The 17,341-nt window shown below is 51.0% G+C and overlaps 1 protein-coding gene across 11 annotated transcripts in view; it reads left to right on the top strand.

Moving 5' to 3' along the window:
* Positions 1–1,409: 1,409 nt before the first annotated feature.
* The window catches only part of MAVS (mitochondrial antiviral signaling protein), a 44,496-nt gene continuing 28,564 nt past the window's right edge, over positions 1,410–17,341 (top strand). For 7 of the 11 annotated variants that reach the window (XR_008701577.1, XR_008701575.1, XR_008701576.1 and 4 more), the window contains exons 1-6: positions 1,730–2,491; positions 5,492–5,665; positions 6,577–6,751; positions 8,034–8,206; positions 8,915–9,071; positions 10,900–11,408. Coding sequence is in view for 6 of the 11 variants with exons in the window: in XM_055544292.1 (XP_055400267.1) it covers positions 2,489–2,491; positions 5,492–5,665; positions 6,577–6,751; positions 8,034–8,206; positions 8,915–9,071; positions 10,900–11,408 (1,191 nt within the window). In the remaining 5 variants the exon portion in view is untranslated. The other 4 variants (XM_055544289.1, XM_055544290.1, XM_055544287.1 and 1 more) reach the window with 4 other exon arrangements.

The following is a 17,341-nucleotide window of genomic DNA, read 5'->3' as shown; positions in this document are numbered from 1 at the left end:
GAGTTGGTGATGGACAGGGAGGCCTGGCGTGCTGCGATTCATGGGGTTGCAAAGAGTTGGACACGACTGATCGACTGAACTGAACTGAACTGATGTGCTCAGGCATTTGCAAGTGATCTCAGCCAAACCTCTTAGCTCTCAGTTGTCTTTCTTTTTAAAGTCACAATATTAAATGTAACGATCTTAAGTGTACAGCTGATGCATTTTTGCATATGTGCAAGCCCAGGTACTCACCAGCACATCAAGATATTGAACAGTTCCATCACTCCAGAAGGCTCTCTTGTACGCAACCCTTAAGCATTCCCCAGAGGTAACCAGTGGTATGAATTCTATTTATATAGATGAGTTTTGCATGTTTTTGAACCTTATCTTACCTTGTGACTGGGAACAGACAGCATGTTCTTTTTGTACTTAGCTTGGTTAGTCATAGTGCCTATTCATCCTGGGAAGATTCATCCTGTTGTCTGTATCAATAGTTCTTGTCCTCTGTTACTTTTTGCTACTACTATACACCAGGTTTGTCTCTCCCTTCTGTCGATGGGCATTTGGGTTGCTTTCAGAGTTGCCTATTGTGAATAAAGCCACCATGAACAGTATAGTGCATGTTCCTAGGTGGACTCATAGGTCAACCAGGAGAGGTTGCTGGGTGATAGGGTTGGCATATGTTTAAAAATTGCCAAACATTTCCCCAGATCTTTAAATCTCTCTTTAAAACAGGAAAAAATAAACTTCTATGTGGTTATTTTGAGAATATTTAATGGGCCCTAAGACTTTAAGTCTGTACCTGGAACAGAGTGGGCACTCGGTAATTGTCCTTTGGCCCAGGAGAGGAAGGGCGAGCACTGTCGGGAGGTACCACCCTAAATCCTTGAGCCTAGAGGCCTTTCACACGCAGCACTCAAGGCCCACACCCTGTGTGCAGAGCCAATCTTGGCGCCCTTGCTCTGCATACACCTACACATCCCGATCCTGCCTTCTCAGGCCCAGAAAGGGTGTCACTTGGTTGAGCACTCGAACCCTTGTGACACCCGACATTTATTGAGCACTGACTGTGTGCTAGGCCCTGTGAGTCCAGGAGCGAACGACATAAAAGCCCTCAACCCTCACGTTATTTCTCGGAGGAAGGTAGGTTTGTGTAGGAAGCGTTGGGACTGAGCCCAGCTCGGTTTCTACTTGGTTTCTAGCCAGACCCTAGACTTCCCCCTGGAAGTTGCTCGAAAGAAGGAAAGATCATCTTCCCTTCCGATCACGCAGTAGAAAACCAGGTCAGTTCTGATCCCAGGTCCAGCGCCGCCAGGCTTGTCAACCGAGGTCAAGTGCCGGCCCACGCTGACCAGCCAAGACAGCAGGCCGCGAAGCCCCGCCCCCGCGTCTGGCCAATGGCCGCGCGGTCCCGGCCTCTCTCGTCCCTCCCAGCTGGGGAAGGTTCCCAGCAGGCGCAGTTGAAGGCAGGTCGCCGGGTCGCGGCTACCCTAGGTAAGATCGCCGACTCAGGAGCTCGGTCCTCTGGGCTCAGGGAGCACGGACGCCTTTCGGGGAGGTGGTCCGCGGCGCAGAAGCCGAGTGGGACTCGGAGTCCGTCGGGGCGCAAGAGGCTTAGGGCGCAGGGGTACTGGAAACAGCGGATCTTAATGCACAGCGGGGTTCGCGGCAGCGAGAGCTCCGCGTGCCGCATCCAGCACCTGGGGCTCTGGAGGTGGGTGGCGCGGACGTCTGCCCGGGCTGCAGGGGAAGTTGGGCCGGAAGGAGAAGGGCTCTGGTTACTGAGTTCCTCCAGCCATCCGCAGGCCCAGGGTGACCCCAAGGCGAGGCCTAGCCCGGGTGCGTGAGTCTCAGCGGCCGCACCTTTAGCGGTCGCGACTGCTGCCCTCCCCAGGTCTTGGCTGTTCTCGGAGATGACACCTCAGAACAGCCTCCTGGCCCTCGGCGGACCTGCCCTGGCCCAGGAATTCTGGATTCCGAGCAGAGGTTGTGAGGCCTCGTCCCTTCCGGGATCGGGGGCGGGGGCTGCTCTCTGAGACTCTGGTGCCCTCCTAGCGGCGACCGTCAGGAACACTCCAGAACACTCCGCGCACAATCTTTTCTGAGACCCGGAAGGCGGTGCCAGGAAAACTTTGGAAAAAACAAAACTGACATCCTTATTTTGAGGACTCAAAAACATCTGGAAGGACCTGAGAACTGGCACCTGTGGAGGGCAGGGCTAAAACGTCCTCAGACCTGGCCGAAAGACTTCCGTTTCTCACAAGAGAAGGGACTAAATATTGCATCTTAGGCACACTCACACTCAGCGACCTCTCCTCACCCAGGCCGTGTCCTTCGCCTCTCCGAGGGCTTGAAGGCAGGGGGCTGTGTGAGTCTCACTTGCCACAGAGGTCTCTGCCCTCAAGATGTATGGTGAGACATGCCATGAGGCAGCAAGTCCTGGGTTCCAATTCTGTTAGGCCACTGGTCAGCTGGACAACTTGGCATCACTTCTCCTCTTAGGATTATGGTAAGAATTAATGAAAGAAATTTAGGGTGTGCCTGCCTATAGTAGAGGGCTTACGTGATAGCTCAGTTGGTAAAGAATCCGTCTGTAATGCAGGAGACCCCGGTTGGATTCCTGAGTGGGGAAGATCCACTGGAGAAAGGATAGGCTACCCACTGCAGTGTTCTTGGGCTTCCCTTGTGGCTCAGCTGGTAAAGAATCTGCCTGCAATGCGGGAGACCTGGGTTCGATCCCTGGGTTGGGAAGATCCCCTGGCGAAGGGAAAGGCTACCCACTCCAGTATTCTGGCCTGGAGAATTCCATGGGCTGTATAGTCCATGGGGTCGCAAAGAGTCGGACATGATTGAGTGACTTTCACTTTCACTTTACCTATAGTAGACCTTCAGTAAGTGTGAACAAATATGAGCTTCCTTTTTTTTCGGTTGAGACTATTTTATACATCCACACTTCCCAAACTCTATACCTTGAGGGCTGAGGTTGGAATGCAGAAGAATGTATCACCTGACTCTCTCCTGGGGCCTCCCTGGATCCTGTGGGAGGGAAGAAGGGATTGGGTCACCACGACAGAGTTCTGTGTTCCTCTCTTGAAGGCTCAGAGGACCCCTGCCCCACCTCCCTGATCCTCTTGACTTCTGTTGTTGGTTCTTGCCCCACAAGAGGTATAGCACTTGTGGTTGGCAAAGAAAGTCATGCAGCATGCGGCCATGGGGCCAGTGGGCAGCAGGTAGGCAGGACATCTGCACCATTTCCCACGTGGCAGGGGACTGGGAGCCTCAGCAACTTTTGGGCACTCTCTGCTTTGCAACACTGTCTCCTAGAGGTCTCACCAAGCTTGACACCCATGTTTCGACTCCAGTCTCCCCCTCTATCCTCTGCCCACTTCTCTCCCTGAAAACCCCTTTGAATATCTGATAGCATCTCAAGCTTCACTTGTTGAAAATGGAGTTCTGGAGTCTTCTCTGCACCACTGCTTCTCCCCCGGATTTTCTGGCTTGCTAAGTGACACCCTCCATCCACCCAGTGCCTAAGGAGTAATCCTTGATTCCTCTCTCTCCTTCATCTCCCATATCCACAAAATATCTGAATCCAGTCACCTGTCACCACCTCCATGGTTATCATCCTGGCCATACCTGTCATGCTGTGACCTCCTGACTTGTCTCTCTGCTTCCATCATGATCCCGCCACAGCCCAGGGTCCTTAAAACCACCACAGAAATCTTTAACATAATCAAATCCTCTCCTTTTCCTGCTTAGAACCCTCCAACGGCTCCCTGTTTCACTCCAAATAAAACACAAAGTCCTTTCCTATAATGTCCTACATCAGCAGTCCTTCCCAACCTTCTTGACCTTGATATCTGCCCCTCCCCCTCGCTTTCTAAACCTGGACAACTCCAGTCTACTTTCTATTCTTTAAACATGTCAAGCTTGTTCCCACCTTAGGACTTCTAACTTGCTGTGTCCTATGCCCAAAATACTGCAGCCAAGAACCATTCAGCTCAAATGTCAATTCAAAAAGACTTCCTTCCCCACTCCAGTTCAGGAAGCATCCCCATCTTCAGGGACTGTCTCATCTGCTTTATTTTCTCTATAACCTTTATTGCTATCTGAAATCCTTATTTATGTATATTTTTACTGATTTGTCTGTCCCATTCCAGTAGAATGTAAATTGGATGATGGCAGAGATCTTGTCTGTCTTATTCCCTGCAGCTCTCTCCCATAAGAAAGGCAAATAAGAAACAAGCAGGCACTTCCCTGGTGGCCCAATGGTTGAGACTCCATGCTACCACTGTAGGGGACACAGGTTTGATCCTAGTTGGGGAACTAAGATCCCTCATGCTGCTTGGAGGAGCAAAAATAAATAAAATAGAAAAATTTTTTTAAAAAGGGAGCCAGCAAACAGATCTATAATTGAAAATTGTGGTGAGTGCTACATAAGCAACCGGCAGCAATTGACTGTATTTGGAGCACTTTTATGCGTGTGTGTGTGTGTGTGTGTGTGTGTGTGTGTGTGTGTGTTTGGCCATGCCTTGTGGCGTGTGAAATCTTTGTTCCCACCAATGACCCCTGCAATGGAGGCATGGAGTCTTAACCACTGTTATGCCAGGGAAGTCCCTGGGGCATTTTAAAATTTCAGTCTTATAAGACTGAACTACTGTATTTTCAGAACAACCTCTTGAACCATTTTAGGGGTGAGGATAAACCTGGGAAAGGCTGATAACTTTCCTGGAGTCATACCCATGAATGGAACTTAGCCTCCTACCCTGAAAATATGTACGTGGCAAGTTTTAATGTAATGGTGGGCCTGCAGTCAAGTTCTGGGAAGAACCTGATCCCAGATCCTAAAGACCTCAGTTCTTTGCTCTTCTACTAACTAGCAAGCCCCCTTAATTCCTTGGTACTGCATTTTCTTCATGGTAGGAATAGGCCTGATCCTATTATTATGTTGGGTGCCTTGTTCTTCTCCGCATTCTCTTCCCCTCCCCCTTCCCCTCCCCCCATTTCTTCCCCCTCCTCCCTCTCTTCCCCTTCCCTCTCAGTATTCTCCAAAGAAGCGGCCCTGTTGCTATCAGCAGCTGGGGGCACATTCAGACCTGGGGATGATGAGGCAGGAGCCAGAGCTCTTCCCAAACACTGACCAACCTGATGGGCAGAATTGGGCCCTAGGTCTTCTGAATCTGATTTTTTTTTTCCCTATCAGTTTGTTTTTAAGCAAATTAATTGAGGGCCTCTGATACTAAGACAATAATAAAGTAGGATGGCGACTTCCTTGGTGGTCCAGTGGTTAAGATTCTGCCTTCCAATGCAGGGCTCATGGGTTTTATCCCTTGTCGGGGAACTAAGATCCCACATACTGTTACTAAGATCCGATGCAGCCAAATAAAAATAAGCAATAAAGTAGGATGATTAAAAAAGCGAACGTTCCAAAGAGGTGGAAAAGAAAGAATTGCCTTTTGTCCAACCCTACCCCCAACCTGGTTGCCATGAATGCTCTGCTTTCTTCCAGCCTTTATTCCTCTCAGTCCATCCACCCTTCATGGGCCAGTTCAGAACCCAGACAGTGATGACGTTTGCCGAGGACAAAACTTATGAGTATATCCGCTACAATCACAGCAATTTTTGCAATATTCATGTTCTGGATATTCTGCCTCACCTGTCCTGCCTCACAATACATGACCAGGTAAGCCAGGGCCCGACAGCCAGGCACTGACTGGGGGCAGGGTTGTGGAATTCAGAGCTTCTCCCAGGCCAGGACCAACTCCTTCCTTCTCTGTCGTCTGTATCCTGTTTCCCATTGTTGACAGTTTTCTAACATTCAGAATGACGTGTGGCTCGGGGTGTCCTTTCCAACCCCACTGAGGTTCTTGTGTTGTTTTGGTATAGTGCTCCAAAATATAGCACTGAGATTTCTGGGCTCGGGGCCCCTTACTCGCTTTCACTGGGACCTTCTCCATCTCTTGTCCTTCTTCCTGCTTAGTCTCAATTCCTTTCTCCTGGTCATGGGACCCATTCTGGCAGAGTCCCAGGGCTCAGCTTTCATAGTCCTTGGGAGCCAGATGGTGCTAGCCCTTTTGGCACTTGCTGCGGGCTCCTAGTGAGGTGATCCCAGCCCCTCCCAGTTTTAGCTGTCTCCACATTGAACCCCGAGGCCTCCTTCAGCTTCCTGCATGCAGATGCTGGTGGTATTTGAGTTTGTGGCTGGTGGAGTTTGGCTCCTTTCTCTTGTATTTTGGTGTTTGCAGGAATTCCTTATCATTTAGTTCTGCTGTAAATGTATTCTGTGGGTTTCTGTTATCTGGTCACTTGTTTGTATGTGCTAAGCCTCAAGTTTCCTCATCAGCTGAGTAGGGATGATAATAGCATTAAATAAGACAATTCACGCAAAGCCCTGAGAAGAGAGCCTGGGACACAGTAAAGACCTATTTCCTGGATCTGGAAACTTGGGCTCAAAACTCTGGCCTTGTCCTGGGCTCTGACCCAGCTTCAGATGGCTGCCTCCATCTTGTAGCTTTCTAGGTACCTCCACTTGTAGCTGTGGGAGGGGGTCAGGGCTACCTGACTTGATCTGGGTGGCGGGGCTGTGTCTTTCAGGACCGACTTCGGGCCCACTTTGACCGCTGGGGGAACCAGGGCACCCTCTGGAACCTCTTCGACAGTCTTCGGCGGAGGAACGGCTGGGTGGATTCCTTCATCCGGGCACTGAGGGCCTGTGAGCACACTGTTCTCGCTGATGAAGTGGCCCATGTCTACCAAAGCAACCTGCCACGTGAGCCACCTGCCCTGGCCCTTCTTCTGGAACTCCTCTCTGATTCCCCTGGCCTTTGCTCTCCCTCTCCCCTTACCCTATACCTGCTGTCTTCCTCTGTCACCCTCTCTCCCATCACTTCTGGGCAGTGGGCAAACCTGAGTGTAGATCCCTACTTAGCGACTTATTAATCTTTATTAACCCTTTGACCAAGCCCCTTCATTCCCTAAGTCTCAGTCTTCTCTGTAAAATGGGACTAATACCAACGTCTAGCTTGTAGGGCTGCTGTGAAAACCACAGGATGATGACATGTTGAGCACTTAGCAGGAGCTGGCACCTTCCACGTGCCCAGCAAATGGAGCCTCCTCTAATTTTTGCAGCTATGATGTTTGCCTGCCACGCTTTTCTCACTTCCTCCTGTCTCCTCTCCCGTGTTCACCTTCCTTCTCTCTATTCATCTCTTCTCTCCCCATCCCATGACTGTCTCTGCTTTCCTCCTCATGGGCTTCTTCCTTCCTTTCCCCTCATCTCCTCCCCTCCCCCTGGTTTCCCCTAGAGCCTCCTAACCGCCCACTCCCTCCAACCCCCAGTTGCCCCGCTATCCCTCCGTGCGCTCTCAATGCTCCCTGCCAAGCCAAGTACTCAGAGGGGGTCCACTGGGGCCAGGGTCTCAGGGCCTAGGCAGGAAGAAAACTCACACAAGACCTGTCTATATTTCAGATAGAGACAATTCCTGACACACTACTCAGATCCACAGCCTTAAAAATATCACCATGTTTGCCTTTCTTTCTCCCCACCCCTCTTCTTTCCTTCCTTCCTAACTCATCTCTTCATTTGTGGAGATTAACAATTTGTGATTTCCCCAGACACAAACAGCTGTGGTAGGACCAGGCATGGTTGGAGGGGGCCAAGGGGAGGGGTTAAGGAAGCAGCTTTAGGTCAAGGGTCAGTTAGTGGTGAAAGCCACCCACAAGGAGGAGAAGAAAGCCACTGTGTCCAGAATGCCTGGGGACAGAGAAGTGGTGACTGCTGATACAGGCATGGTGGTGAGAGGCTTCTGAGGCGCACCCTGCGCTCTCCCGTCTCCTGCCTCTACCACTCCTTGCCCTCTCCATCTCCACTCTCCCTCTAGTACCTACCTTCCACTTGGTGACATGGGTCTCCTCTGAGGAATGCCTTCCACCTCAGGGTAGCTGTTGATGCTGTGGGGAAACTGATAACCATGACCTGGGAGTACCCAGGCCTCTCCTGTCCCTGAGAGTCTCCAGTTCCTCCTTGACTGTACTTTATCTTTATCCTTCAGGGCATCCAAACCACCCTCCAGCCCCACTGGAGCCACCATCAGTTCCTGCTGAGATTCCAAGGCCCTCCACACCTGCTGTGGCCCCCAGCATCCCTGGCAATGGCCACACAGAGTACAAGCCAAGTTACCCTATGCCTGTCCAGGATACCCAGCCACCAGAGTCCCTGGGAGAGGTGCGTCCACACACCTCCTGCTTTTGTGTTCCTGTCTTCTTGCTTCTGCCCACCCAGCCTTCTGGAAGCCCCCCATAGATCCTGCCTAAACTCTGCTCAGAACAATGTGGATCTGCCCCAGACCAGCTGCCAGACTGTTGACCAGGTCTTCACCACATGGCAGCCTCACCCCTCTGTCATCAGTCAGCTGTGAGGTCACAATTTTGAGGTCTTTGCAATGGTCCATTTAAGATGTTGAGCTGAGTCAGGGGATCAGGGTATGACCAGATAGGGGGAGTGAGGGAGCAGGAGGTGGTGGGGTAAGGGATGGATGGTTGGAGCTGTAATCATCACCAGTAAAGCCAAGTTTTGGGGAAATATGTCTGCTTCTATTGGGATATGATGACTGGGCAGTTAGATGTCCAGGAGACACCAAATCATGAACCTGAAGCCTGAGAAAGGGTCTGTGCAGTGGCCCCAGAGAGGGAGACTTTTCTTTAGGGCCAGACAGATGAGTAGAGACTCCCCCATACGATGATTTTCTATGAAGGAGGTTCACAGTCACCTGTAGACAGACGTTCTGGCAATGGCCAAGGCCGAGGTAAAGGCTTCCTTGGTCCTGTGCTCTATGGCATGGACTGTGGCCTGTAGGAGCTGTCTTAAGCATAAGTTGCCCTTTGCCAGCTCCCGGAAGAAGCGACTGCCTTATTCCTATATTCCCTCTTGCAGAATTCAGAGAAAGCCCCACAACCATCCCATTCTGGGGCTGTCCTGAAGAGGCTGGGTGGCCCCCTGGAGCCCTTGTCTGACACGGTGGCCCTCAGCACTCTGCCCTCCAGTGTACATCAGGAGCAAGACACAGAACTGGGCAATACCCACACAGCAGGTATGCATGGACTCTGGAATTATAGTGCCTTTCTGACCACCCAGTGAGGGTAAGAGGGTTGTCCCTCTGGCTTTCTTGGACAAGAGGCAAAGGTGGTATTCCCCAGGGAAGAACCTTCCTCAGAGGACATATTGGTTAGTATCTGCTTGTAACATACAGTCTCAGAATTTGGTAGCTTAAAATAACAACTATTTATTCAGCTCATGATTGTGTGGGTCAGCAATTTGGGCTGGCTCAGCTGGGCTGAATTCCCTCTTGTATACACATCAGTTTACATATAAGTTGTTTATGGCTCTTGGTTGGAGCATCTCGGTTCTCTTCCATGAACCTCTCGTCTCCCAGTATACAAGCCCATTTCATATACCTAAGCTGAGCTTTGTTCTGAGAGAGGGAGAGAGGACTCCTGGGTCACAGGTTCAAAACTGATGCATTTTTCCTCCTGCTTCTTTCTGTGGGACAAAGCAAATTACCAGGCCAGCCCAGCATCGAGGAGTAGAAAGATAGACTCCATCCCTCGATGAGAGGACTGATAAGGTCACATTGCAGAGGGCGTGGATACAGGTAGAAGAAGTGAATTAGGGCCATGTCTGCACTATGCCTAAGGGACTATATAAGGGATGTGCCAGGACCTAGAGGACAGTGTAAGGAGAGTACAGGCTGGGCCAGCTGTTGGCAGGGAGCACTGCCCCATCCCAAAGGGGTCTCCAGCTCCCAGAAAATCACTCAAACATTTCAGTCTCCAGAGGAAGTATATTTTTCATCATCCAAGGGCCTGGACCCTCACATCAGACGTCTCAGGAGTATAATACTGTCTACTCTGATCTTTCAGGCTGGCATATTTCCTAAACTGAGTTCCACATAACATTGGTGCCCAGCCAGCCCCCAGTGCCCATGGAACAGCCACAAGCACATGAGCAGTTAAAGGTTCAGAGAAGCCATCCTTAGTGTTCCATGCTCCTGTCACTCTATCTCAAGCATCCTTTTGCACTTGGCGTGCCAGCCTGCTGTGGAACACCTTTTCAGAAAATACTGCTGTGGACCAGGGAGACAAAGGGCACTTTGATTTCAGTATAAGTATGGACACAGGTCCCATGAGATGTTATGGTGGTAGATTTGGGGTAGGGGTGGGGTGGACATCAGAATCACTCCTGACCTTTGTCAGATGTAGGGCCTGGTATGTGTGTTTTCAGAGTTCCATGGCAAATCCTTATATAACTGCCTTTATGGACCATCACCACCTACTCCCTCCTGCTTCCCCCAGTTCAGGCCCTCTTCCCAAGGATGGTTTTGTCTCTGCACCCACAAGCCCTTAGGCCTCCTAGAAGGGGGCGCTCACTGGGCCTCTGGTGCCATATGACTGGTGTGAGCTCTTCTGCTTGAGCCATCCTGCTGCCCCTTGCCCTGGCCTCTGATTGTTCCTGCTGAGAAGAAAGATGGCAATGGGAGCAACAGTCAGGATTCTGCTAGTCTAAGAAGAGGTTGAAAGAGGCAGACAAGAGAAAAGAGGGTGTCCCAGGCAGGAGAAAAAAATGCAGAGAGGAAAACTAATAATGATTTTCAGGCTCCTAGACCCTGTTAGAGGGAGGGATCATTTTGCTCTTGTGAGACAACAAGTCAGGGACCGAGGAGGGACAGGACCAAGGATTTATCTGCAACCTTTAGGCCTTCAGCCCTGGGATCAGTGACTAAAGGGACTGGAGACTCCTCCACGGGTGGGAGGTTGGATGCAGTAGGGATGGTGTGAGTTTGGACAGAGAGACCCTTCTCTATCCCTCTGATCCAAGGATAACACTCCCGTGGGTTTGTGTTTCTCGTTTTCTTTCACCAGCTGCAGGCGTGGTCTCCAGTTCCATGTCACTCCATGGGCCTGTGTCTCCGACTGTCTCCGTCCAGCCCTTGGCCCGTTCTACCCCCAGGGCAAGCCGCTTGCCTGGACCCCCAGTGTCAGCTCCATCTGTTGGCACCTCCTCCTCCTCCACTGGCTTGACCTCTGCAGGAGGTGCTGGTGACCAGGCTGAAGGTACCATCTGCTCCAGTGGGGCAGGGGTGCCCAACAACCCTATGACTGCCAGCACAGTGCCCTCCAAGGTGCCCACCAACTCAGCATTTGGCAGCTCAGTGCCTTCCAAGTTGCCCACCAGCTTGAAGCCCCCTGGTGCAGTGCCCACCAATCTAGCACCATCCAGATTGCCCATCAACTCAGTGCGTTCTGGCATGGTGCCACCCAAAGTGTCTACTAGTGGGATACCTGACCACAGGATACCTGCAAGCACAGTGCCCAGTAAGGTGCCTGCCAACACAAGGCTCGCCATGAGGAGCAGCAATAGACTCGTGAAGGTGAGTTCTTATCCCTCCTAGCAGTGATCCAAGCCTCTCCCCCCAGCCCCTCTCCAGTCTCCATTCTGACTCCAGCCTGATCCAGGGCTGATCCAGGGATCAGGATCACAAAATCCTGCTTTTTGAGGCAATAGGGGAACTGAGACCCAATCTCATCCAGACCTAACACCCTATTCTTTAGAATAATAATGGTCAAGTGTGGATGCTTCAGGAGGGTCAGGCTTGCTAGACCACCTCTGCTGGTCATGTGCATTAACCCATTTAGAGCTCATGGCTCCCCTTTAAGCTCAGCAGTGTTATTTTGCAGATGAAGAAATATTCCTATTTGCCTCAACACCTTGCTCTTCACTGCTGGGATATCTGGCTTGCCCCACCGTGACCAAGGTTTTACAAACTCTAGTCCCAGCCCATCTACTCTGACCTAGTAGCCTCCACAGTTGCCTCTGAGCCTGCTTATCTAACCCTACTTCTGCTGTCTGCCTGGCGGAACCAAGTCTATGGCCCAACCTCTGACCCTGTGGCTGCTTCATGGCCATCAAGCCCAGGCAGAAAGTCAAAGTAGAGCGAACCACACATGACCAACGGTTCCCTGGGGTAGAAGTGAGCTCAGAAGCAGGCCAGTGAGTAGAACTCTCAGCCCTGGAGGAAGTCTTACCACTGATGCTCCTGCAAGGCCTTAGTCCCCTCTTCCCCAACTGTCTTCCTGCACCATCAGTGAGTTGAGTCCCCAAGAGAAGATTGCCTTTTGGCACTGTGGGCTGGTTACTGAAGGGTTGGGGTTTCAGTTTTTGGCCTGTCCTGGGAGTGGGGCTACCCGACCTGGCTTGTCCCCTACCATCCTCAGTCCCTCTAGTTCCTCCTTTCTTTCCCAGGAGACTCCAGCATCACCAGTGCCCACAGGCACTGCCACTGGAGGCACATCACTCTGGCCAGACAGCAGCTCTGACTGCTGTGGCTCAGAGCCGGAGCTGAGCAAGCCTGGCAGGCTGGTATCTATGGACAGCCAGCCGTTCTCAGGCTGCTCCGCGGATCTCGCCATCAGCCACAGTAACTCCCTGGGCATGGGGCCTGACAATGCCCCCGAGGAGAACGAATATGTGTCGGAAGACACCATTAGGATCCATGAGAACCCCAGCACCTCCCTCCTGGGGGACAGCCCCGGGACACACACTACCCCGGAAGAGGACGAGTTGGAGGAATTGCCTGTGGTCAGGACCATGCCCTGGGCTCCGTGGCTCGGGGTGGCCATGGCCGGGGCACTTCTAGTGCTCCTGGCTTCACTGTACCGGCGGCGCGTACCCCAGTGAAGCTCCTGGGTCCTTGCCATTCATCTTCTCTCTTTCCCATGGTACATCTGCCTGAGTCACAGAGCCGAGCTGTCTCACCATCCTTGACCCTTTTCTCAGGGCTGGCAGAAGCTGGGTCAGAAGGGAGGCAGGGGGCCACAGGCCTAGTCCTTGGGGGCAGTATTTCTGCCCCATCTCATGCCCTTGGTGGCTCCCCCACCATCCTTGGCTTACCGGGCCCTGGGCTGCTTGCTCCTGGTGTTCCAGTCCTCGCCCAACTGGCCATCTGGTTGTTGCCCTTAATTCCTGGAGGAGGTGCTCCTGTCTAGGCCTTATCCCTCTTTACCCAAGTGCAAGAATCAGGAGGTGCCACTGGGGACCACAGTGGGTCGGAAACCTTCCCCATCCTGCCTGGTCCCTGCAACCAATAGATGGGGTAGGGGACATCGCTCTAGCCCTCAGTGGCCCAGTAGCCCCCTGCAGAGCAGCAGGGAGCTGCTGCTCATTTTTAAGGACTTAGTCCCCTGTCTCTCTGGTTCCCCTCCCTACCGCATAAGGATGGGAGGAGGTCCAGAGAGTCCCATGGACCCCCATGGGAAGCCTGATCATGTGCTAGACGTGAGGAGCACCCAAAGAGCCCCTCTCCAGCCTCCTGATCCCAGTCTCTGTTCTCTTCAGCTCCCTATGGGGGTTGGAGAGGGAGAACGTGCAGGCCAAGGTTTGGATTTCAGCTCCACCTCTTCGTGGGCTGTGTGGCCTTGGCAGATAATCAGACTTCTCCGGTCTTGCTTACACATGTGGACAATGAGGATTGCATCTCATCCTTCACTGAATTCTCCTGAGATTGGAGCATATGGATCTTTGTCAAGTGCCTGGTCCAAAGCAGGAGGCTACTAAATGCTCCCCTCACCTTTCCCTGCCTAGCCAGGTAGAGATGAGGGCATGAGAGGCAGAGTGCCCAGTGGGTATAAGTATGCACTGCTGCAGTGTAGGGTAAGTTAGGCCCTGTTCTGTCTCTTACTAACTCTGTGCTCTTGGGCAAGGAGTTAATCTCTCTATGCCTCCGTTTTCTCACCTGTATAATTGGTATGAATAGTAAAATTATATAGATACATATGTCCTAATATTGTGAGGATTAAATGAGTTTATCTACATAAACCTTAGAATGGTTCCTGGCATTTTACTTACTGAAGTTTGCATGCATGTTGGTTTTGTCACTATTCAAATGTGGAGGGGCTGGAGCACTTGACCACACATTTAGAAGCAGACCCAGCCCCTCCTGCCTATGCCCCTTTCATATTTATCCCTTACTTTGTTCCATGCATTGGGGATTGTTGGGGAGTGAGGAGGGAGACATGTCTACTGGGGCATCTGTGCAGGGTTGGGGCTAGGGTGCCCCCTGCAGCAGCCAGATGGATTGAAGGATATCCTTGTGGGTGCTTTCCAGGCAGCCATTGCTGGACAAGGGCCAGGCACAGGAGCCTCAGGAGCTACCTTCATTTCTGGGCTCTGGAAGGGATAGGGACTAGAGCTCTAGGGAGACATAAGAGTTAGGGGGTCACTGTGGCCCACCCCCAAGCTGTCAGTCTGCAGAGTCCTGCACCCTGCTTTGGCTACTACAGTCTTTCTTTGTACTGCCCTCAGGGACTTCAGCAACCTAATGGCTTCTACCTCTACCTCTGAACTTATCTTCAGCCCTCTCTCCAGACTGAACCACCTGTACCCTGAAGCCAGGAATGGTCCCTAGTGAAGCTGTCTGCAACCACTCCGTGTCACCTTTACTCTTAACCAGCCTTCTGGGCTCCTTCTTCCTAGGTACCTAGATCAGTGAACAATTCATGAACAGGTATTGTTTTTAATGTGTTATCCTCCCAAGATAGCTTTGGAAAAAAGTATCTCCAGAAAGCAGTTTGTAAACCCAAAGAATGCTTCTTAAATTGCAGGATTTCAAACAGAGTGACCAGCTGTTTTGGAGAAATCTGTGGATAAGGTGTGTAGGAAACATTCAGGGACTGTCCTGGCACTTTTCAAATTATGCTGCCCAGAAGCCCTGACTTAGCCTGCGTTGTGCAGCATTCCTATTTTGGCTGTTGTAACTAAAATGCCAACTTCAGGCAGGATTGGGATTGGCTGTTGGCAAGGAGAGGGCTTGGGGTAGTTGATGAGATGCATCAGATCTCAAGAGTCCTGGGTTTGGAGTATGGTTTCAGTTGCAGGAGGTTGCATGTAGGAGGGAAACCCAGGCAAGTCACTGTGGTCTGGATGATGTGAAGGGAGTGAGGAAGGACCTTACCCCCAGACAGGGGTCTAGTCACCTATACTTGGAGATGGGAAAGTACCTTCACCTTGGGGTAAAAGCAGGGCTGAGGTCAGAGAGCCCTAAGCACTTAGGGCAGACTTGGTGATAGGTATCTGCATATAAATCTCTCTCCATCTTTTCTCTTCCCTGTTGAAGCATTTCCTTCAAAGCCCAAGAGTCACCACTGCTTCTCTTGCCCTGGGAAACACCTGCCAACTTCGCTTGATGACCCACTGGAGGCAGGCTAATACCACCTTCTCACCTTGTTTCCTTGGTTGGACGTGCTCAGATTTAGTTGATCAGGGGAATTTCTAGTCAGAGAGCAGTATGCCCTTTACTTTTTCAGCCCTTGGGTTATTCATAGTCTCTTTTATGAAACTTTTTTATTATGGAAAACTTTTAAGGACACACAGAAGTATAGAAAATAGAATAATTACTCCTCCCCTCCATATGCCCATTGTGCTATGTTCTGTTGCTTCAGTCATGTCCAACTCTTGCAACCCTATGGACTGTAGCCTGCCAGGCTCCTCTGTCCATGGGATTCTTCCAGGCAAGAAGACTGGAGTGGGTTGCTCCTCCTCCAGGGGATCTTCCTGACCCAGAGATCGAAACGGTCTCCTTCATTGAAAGGCGGGTTCTTTACCACTAGTGCCACCTGGGAAGGCCATATGCCCATTACCCAGCTTCAGTAATTATGGACTCGGGACTTCCCTGGGGGGCCAGTAGTTAAAACTGCTTCCATTGCAGGGAGCGTGAGTTCAAACTGTGGTTGGGGAACATGCTGTGGTCATGATGGTGGTTTAGTCACCAAGTCATATCTGACTCTTTGCAACCCTATGAACTGTGGCTTGTCAGGCTCCTCTGTCCCTGGGATTTTCCAGGCAAGAATACTGGGGTGGGTTGCCATTTCCTTCTCCAGGGGATCTTCCCCACCCAGGGATCAAACCTGGGTTTCCTGCATTGCAGGTGGATTCTTTACCAACTGAGCCACCAAGGAAGCCCCCACATGCCGTGGGGTAAGGCCAAAAATATTAAAAAAAAAAAAAAATATGACTCCTGTCTTGTTCATCCCTGCCTGATCCCTCATTTTTTGTACAAGTTCTTTTTGTAAGTCAGAAAGTGAAGAGTTCAAAAAGTCAAGGGGAAGACTTAGGACAGGAGGATTTTGTAGCCAAGGCCCTCTTTTAAAAATTTTTTTTCCCAAGACATTCTCCACTTGTCTTTTTAGTCTCAGTGGGTGACATCCCTTTTGAACCAGTTCAGAGTATGAGCAGCACTGGTTCTCTGTCTTAGGAGGAGAGAACCAGAGGAATTTCCTTCACTGACAAGCTCCTTGAAGGTGTTTGGCTACTGCTCCTGTCCCAGAGAGGTGGGGACCAATGGGTGTGTCCAATGGCAATTTGCTCCATTGCATTAGGGGTCTCCTTTAGGCTTTCACAGAGCCCTTCCATCTGGCAGAAATTCCCATCCTTGGCCAGATTCAAACTTCACAGCATGACTCCTGATCTTATAGGAGTCTCCTTGGGATGGAGTCATTCAGGCCTTAAGGTCCTTTGCTTCCTAGCAGTGCACTATGGTAGCGTTCAGGATCCCTGGGCTAATCTGTGCTGTGATAACTCGTTATGGGTGAAAAGCACATGCTCCCTTGTGCTCCTCTTTCTGCCCTTTCCCTATAGCCCAGGGTCATGAAGTTCACATTTGGTGCAAGGCGTGGTCACTCAACATTCCTCACTCCTGCTGCTGTTGCTGTTAATAACAGCAAAAATAAAAAGGGCTACCACTTACCCCATACCTTGTTGCATGCCAGGTGCTAGGCAAAGTGCCTTACATGTATTAACTTGTTTAGTCCTCGCAATGACCCTATGAAGGGGGATATAATTGTGACCCAATTTATAGCTGATCTGCAAGACCGAGAGGGAGGAAGGGTCAGAGAGGACAGTCCAAGGAAAACTGGCCCCTGAGCCTGAGTTGGATGTTTTCCATGCCCCTGACCCTCAGCTGATCAGGTATCTGTAGAACCTGGGGCCCCATTTCAGGTGAGATTTCACACATCTCTTCCTGGTGTTCCAAGAACTGCCACTTGCACTAAGAGTATAATAATATTCAATATATAATTTAATATAGTCTCGGGGATTTGTGACAATATGAATATAATCATATGTGTGTCCAGACTCAATGGCCTGAGGCTGCATGAGGCGAGGCAGCAGGCACAAGCCGGTCCTCTGGAGGCCAGTTTGGTTTAATAGATGTTTTTAAAGGATTCCCGTGTGCCAGGTCAAAGGCCTAAATTGAGTAAGTCAGTTGTACCCTTCAGAGGCCAGGAGTGACTCACAGAGTATGGTGGAGAC

The sequence above is a fragment of the Bubalus kerabau genome, chromosome 13 (assembly GCF_029407905.1).
Source record: "Bubalus kerabau isolate K-KA32 ecotype Philippines breed swamp buffalo chromosome 13, PCC_UOA_SB_1v2, whole genome shotgun sequence".
Taxonomy (NCBI): Eukaryota; Metazoa; Chordata; class Mammalia; order Artiodactyla; family Bovidae; genus Bubalus; species Bubalus kerabau.
The sequence above is the reverse complement of the archived record's forward strand: the minus strand, read 5'-3'. Positions and strand labels throughout refer to the sequence as shown.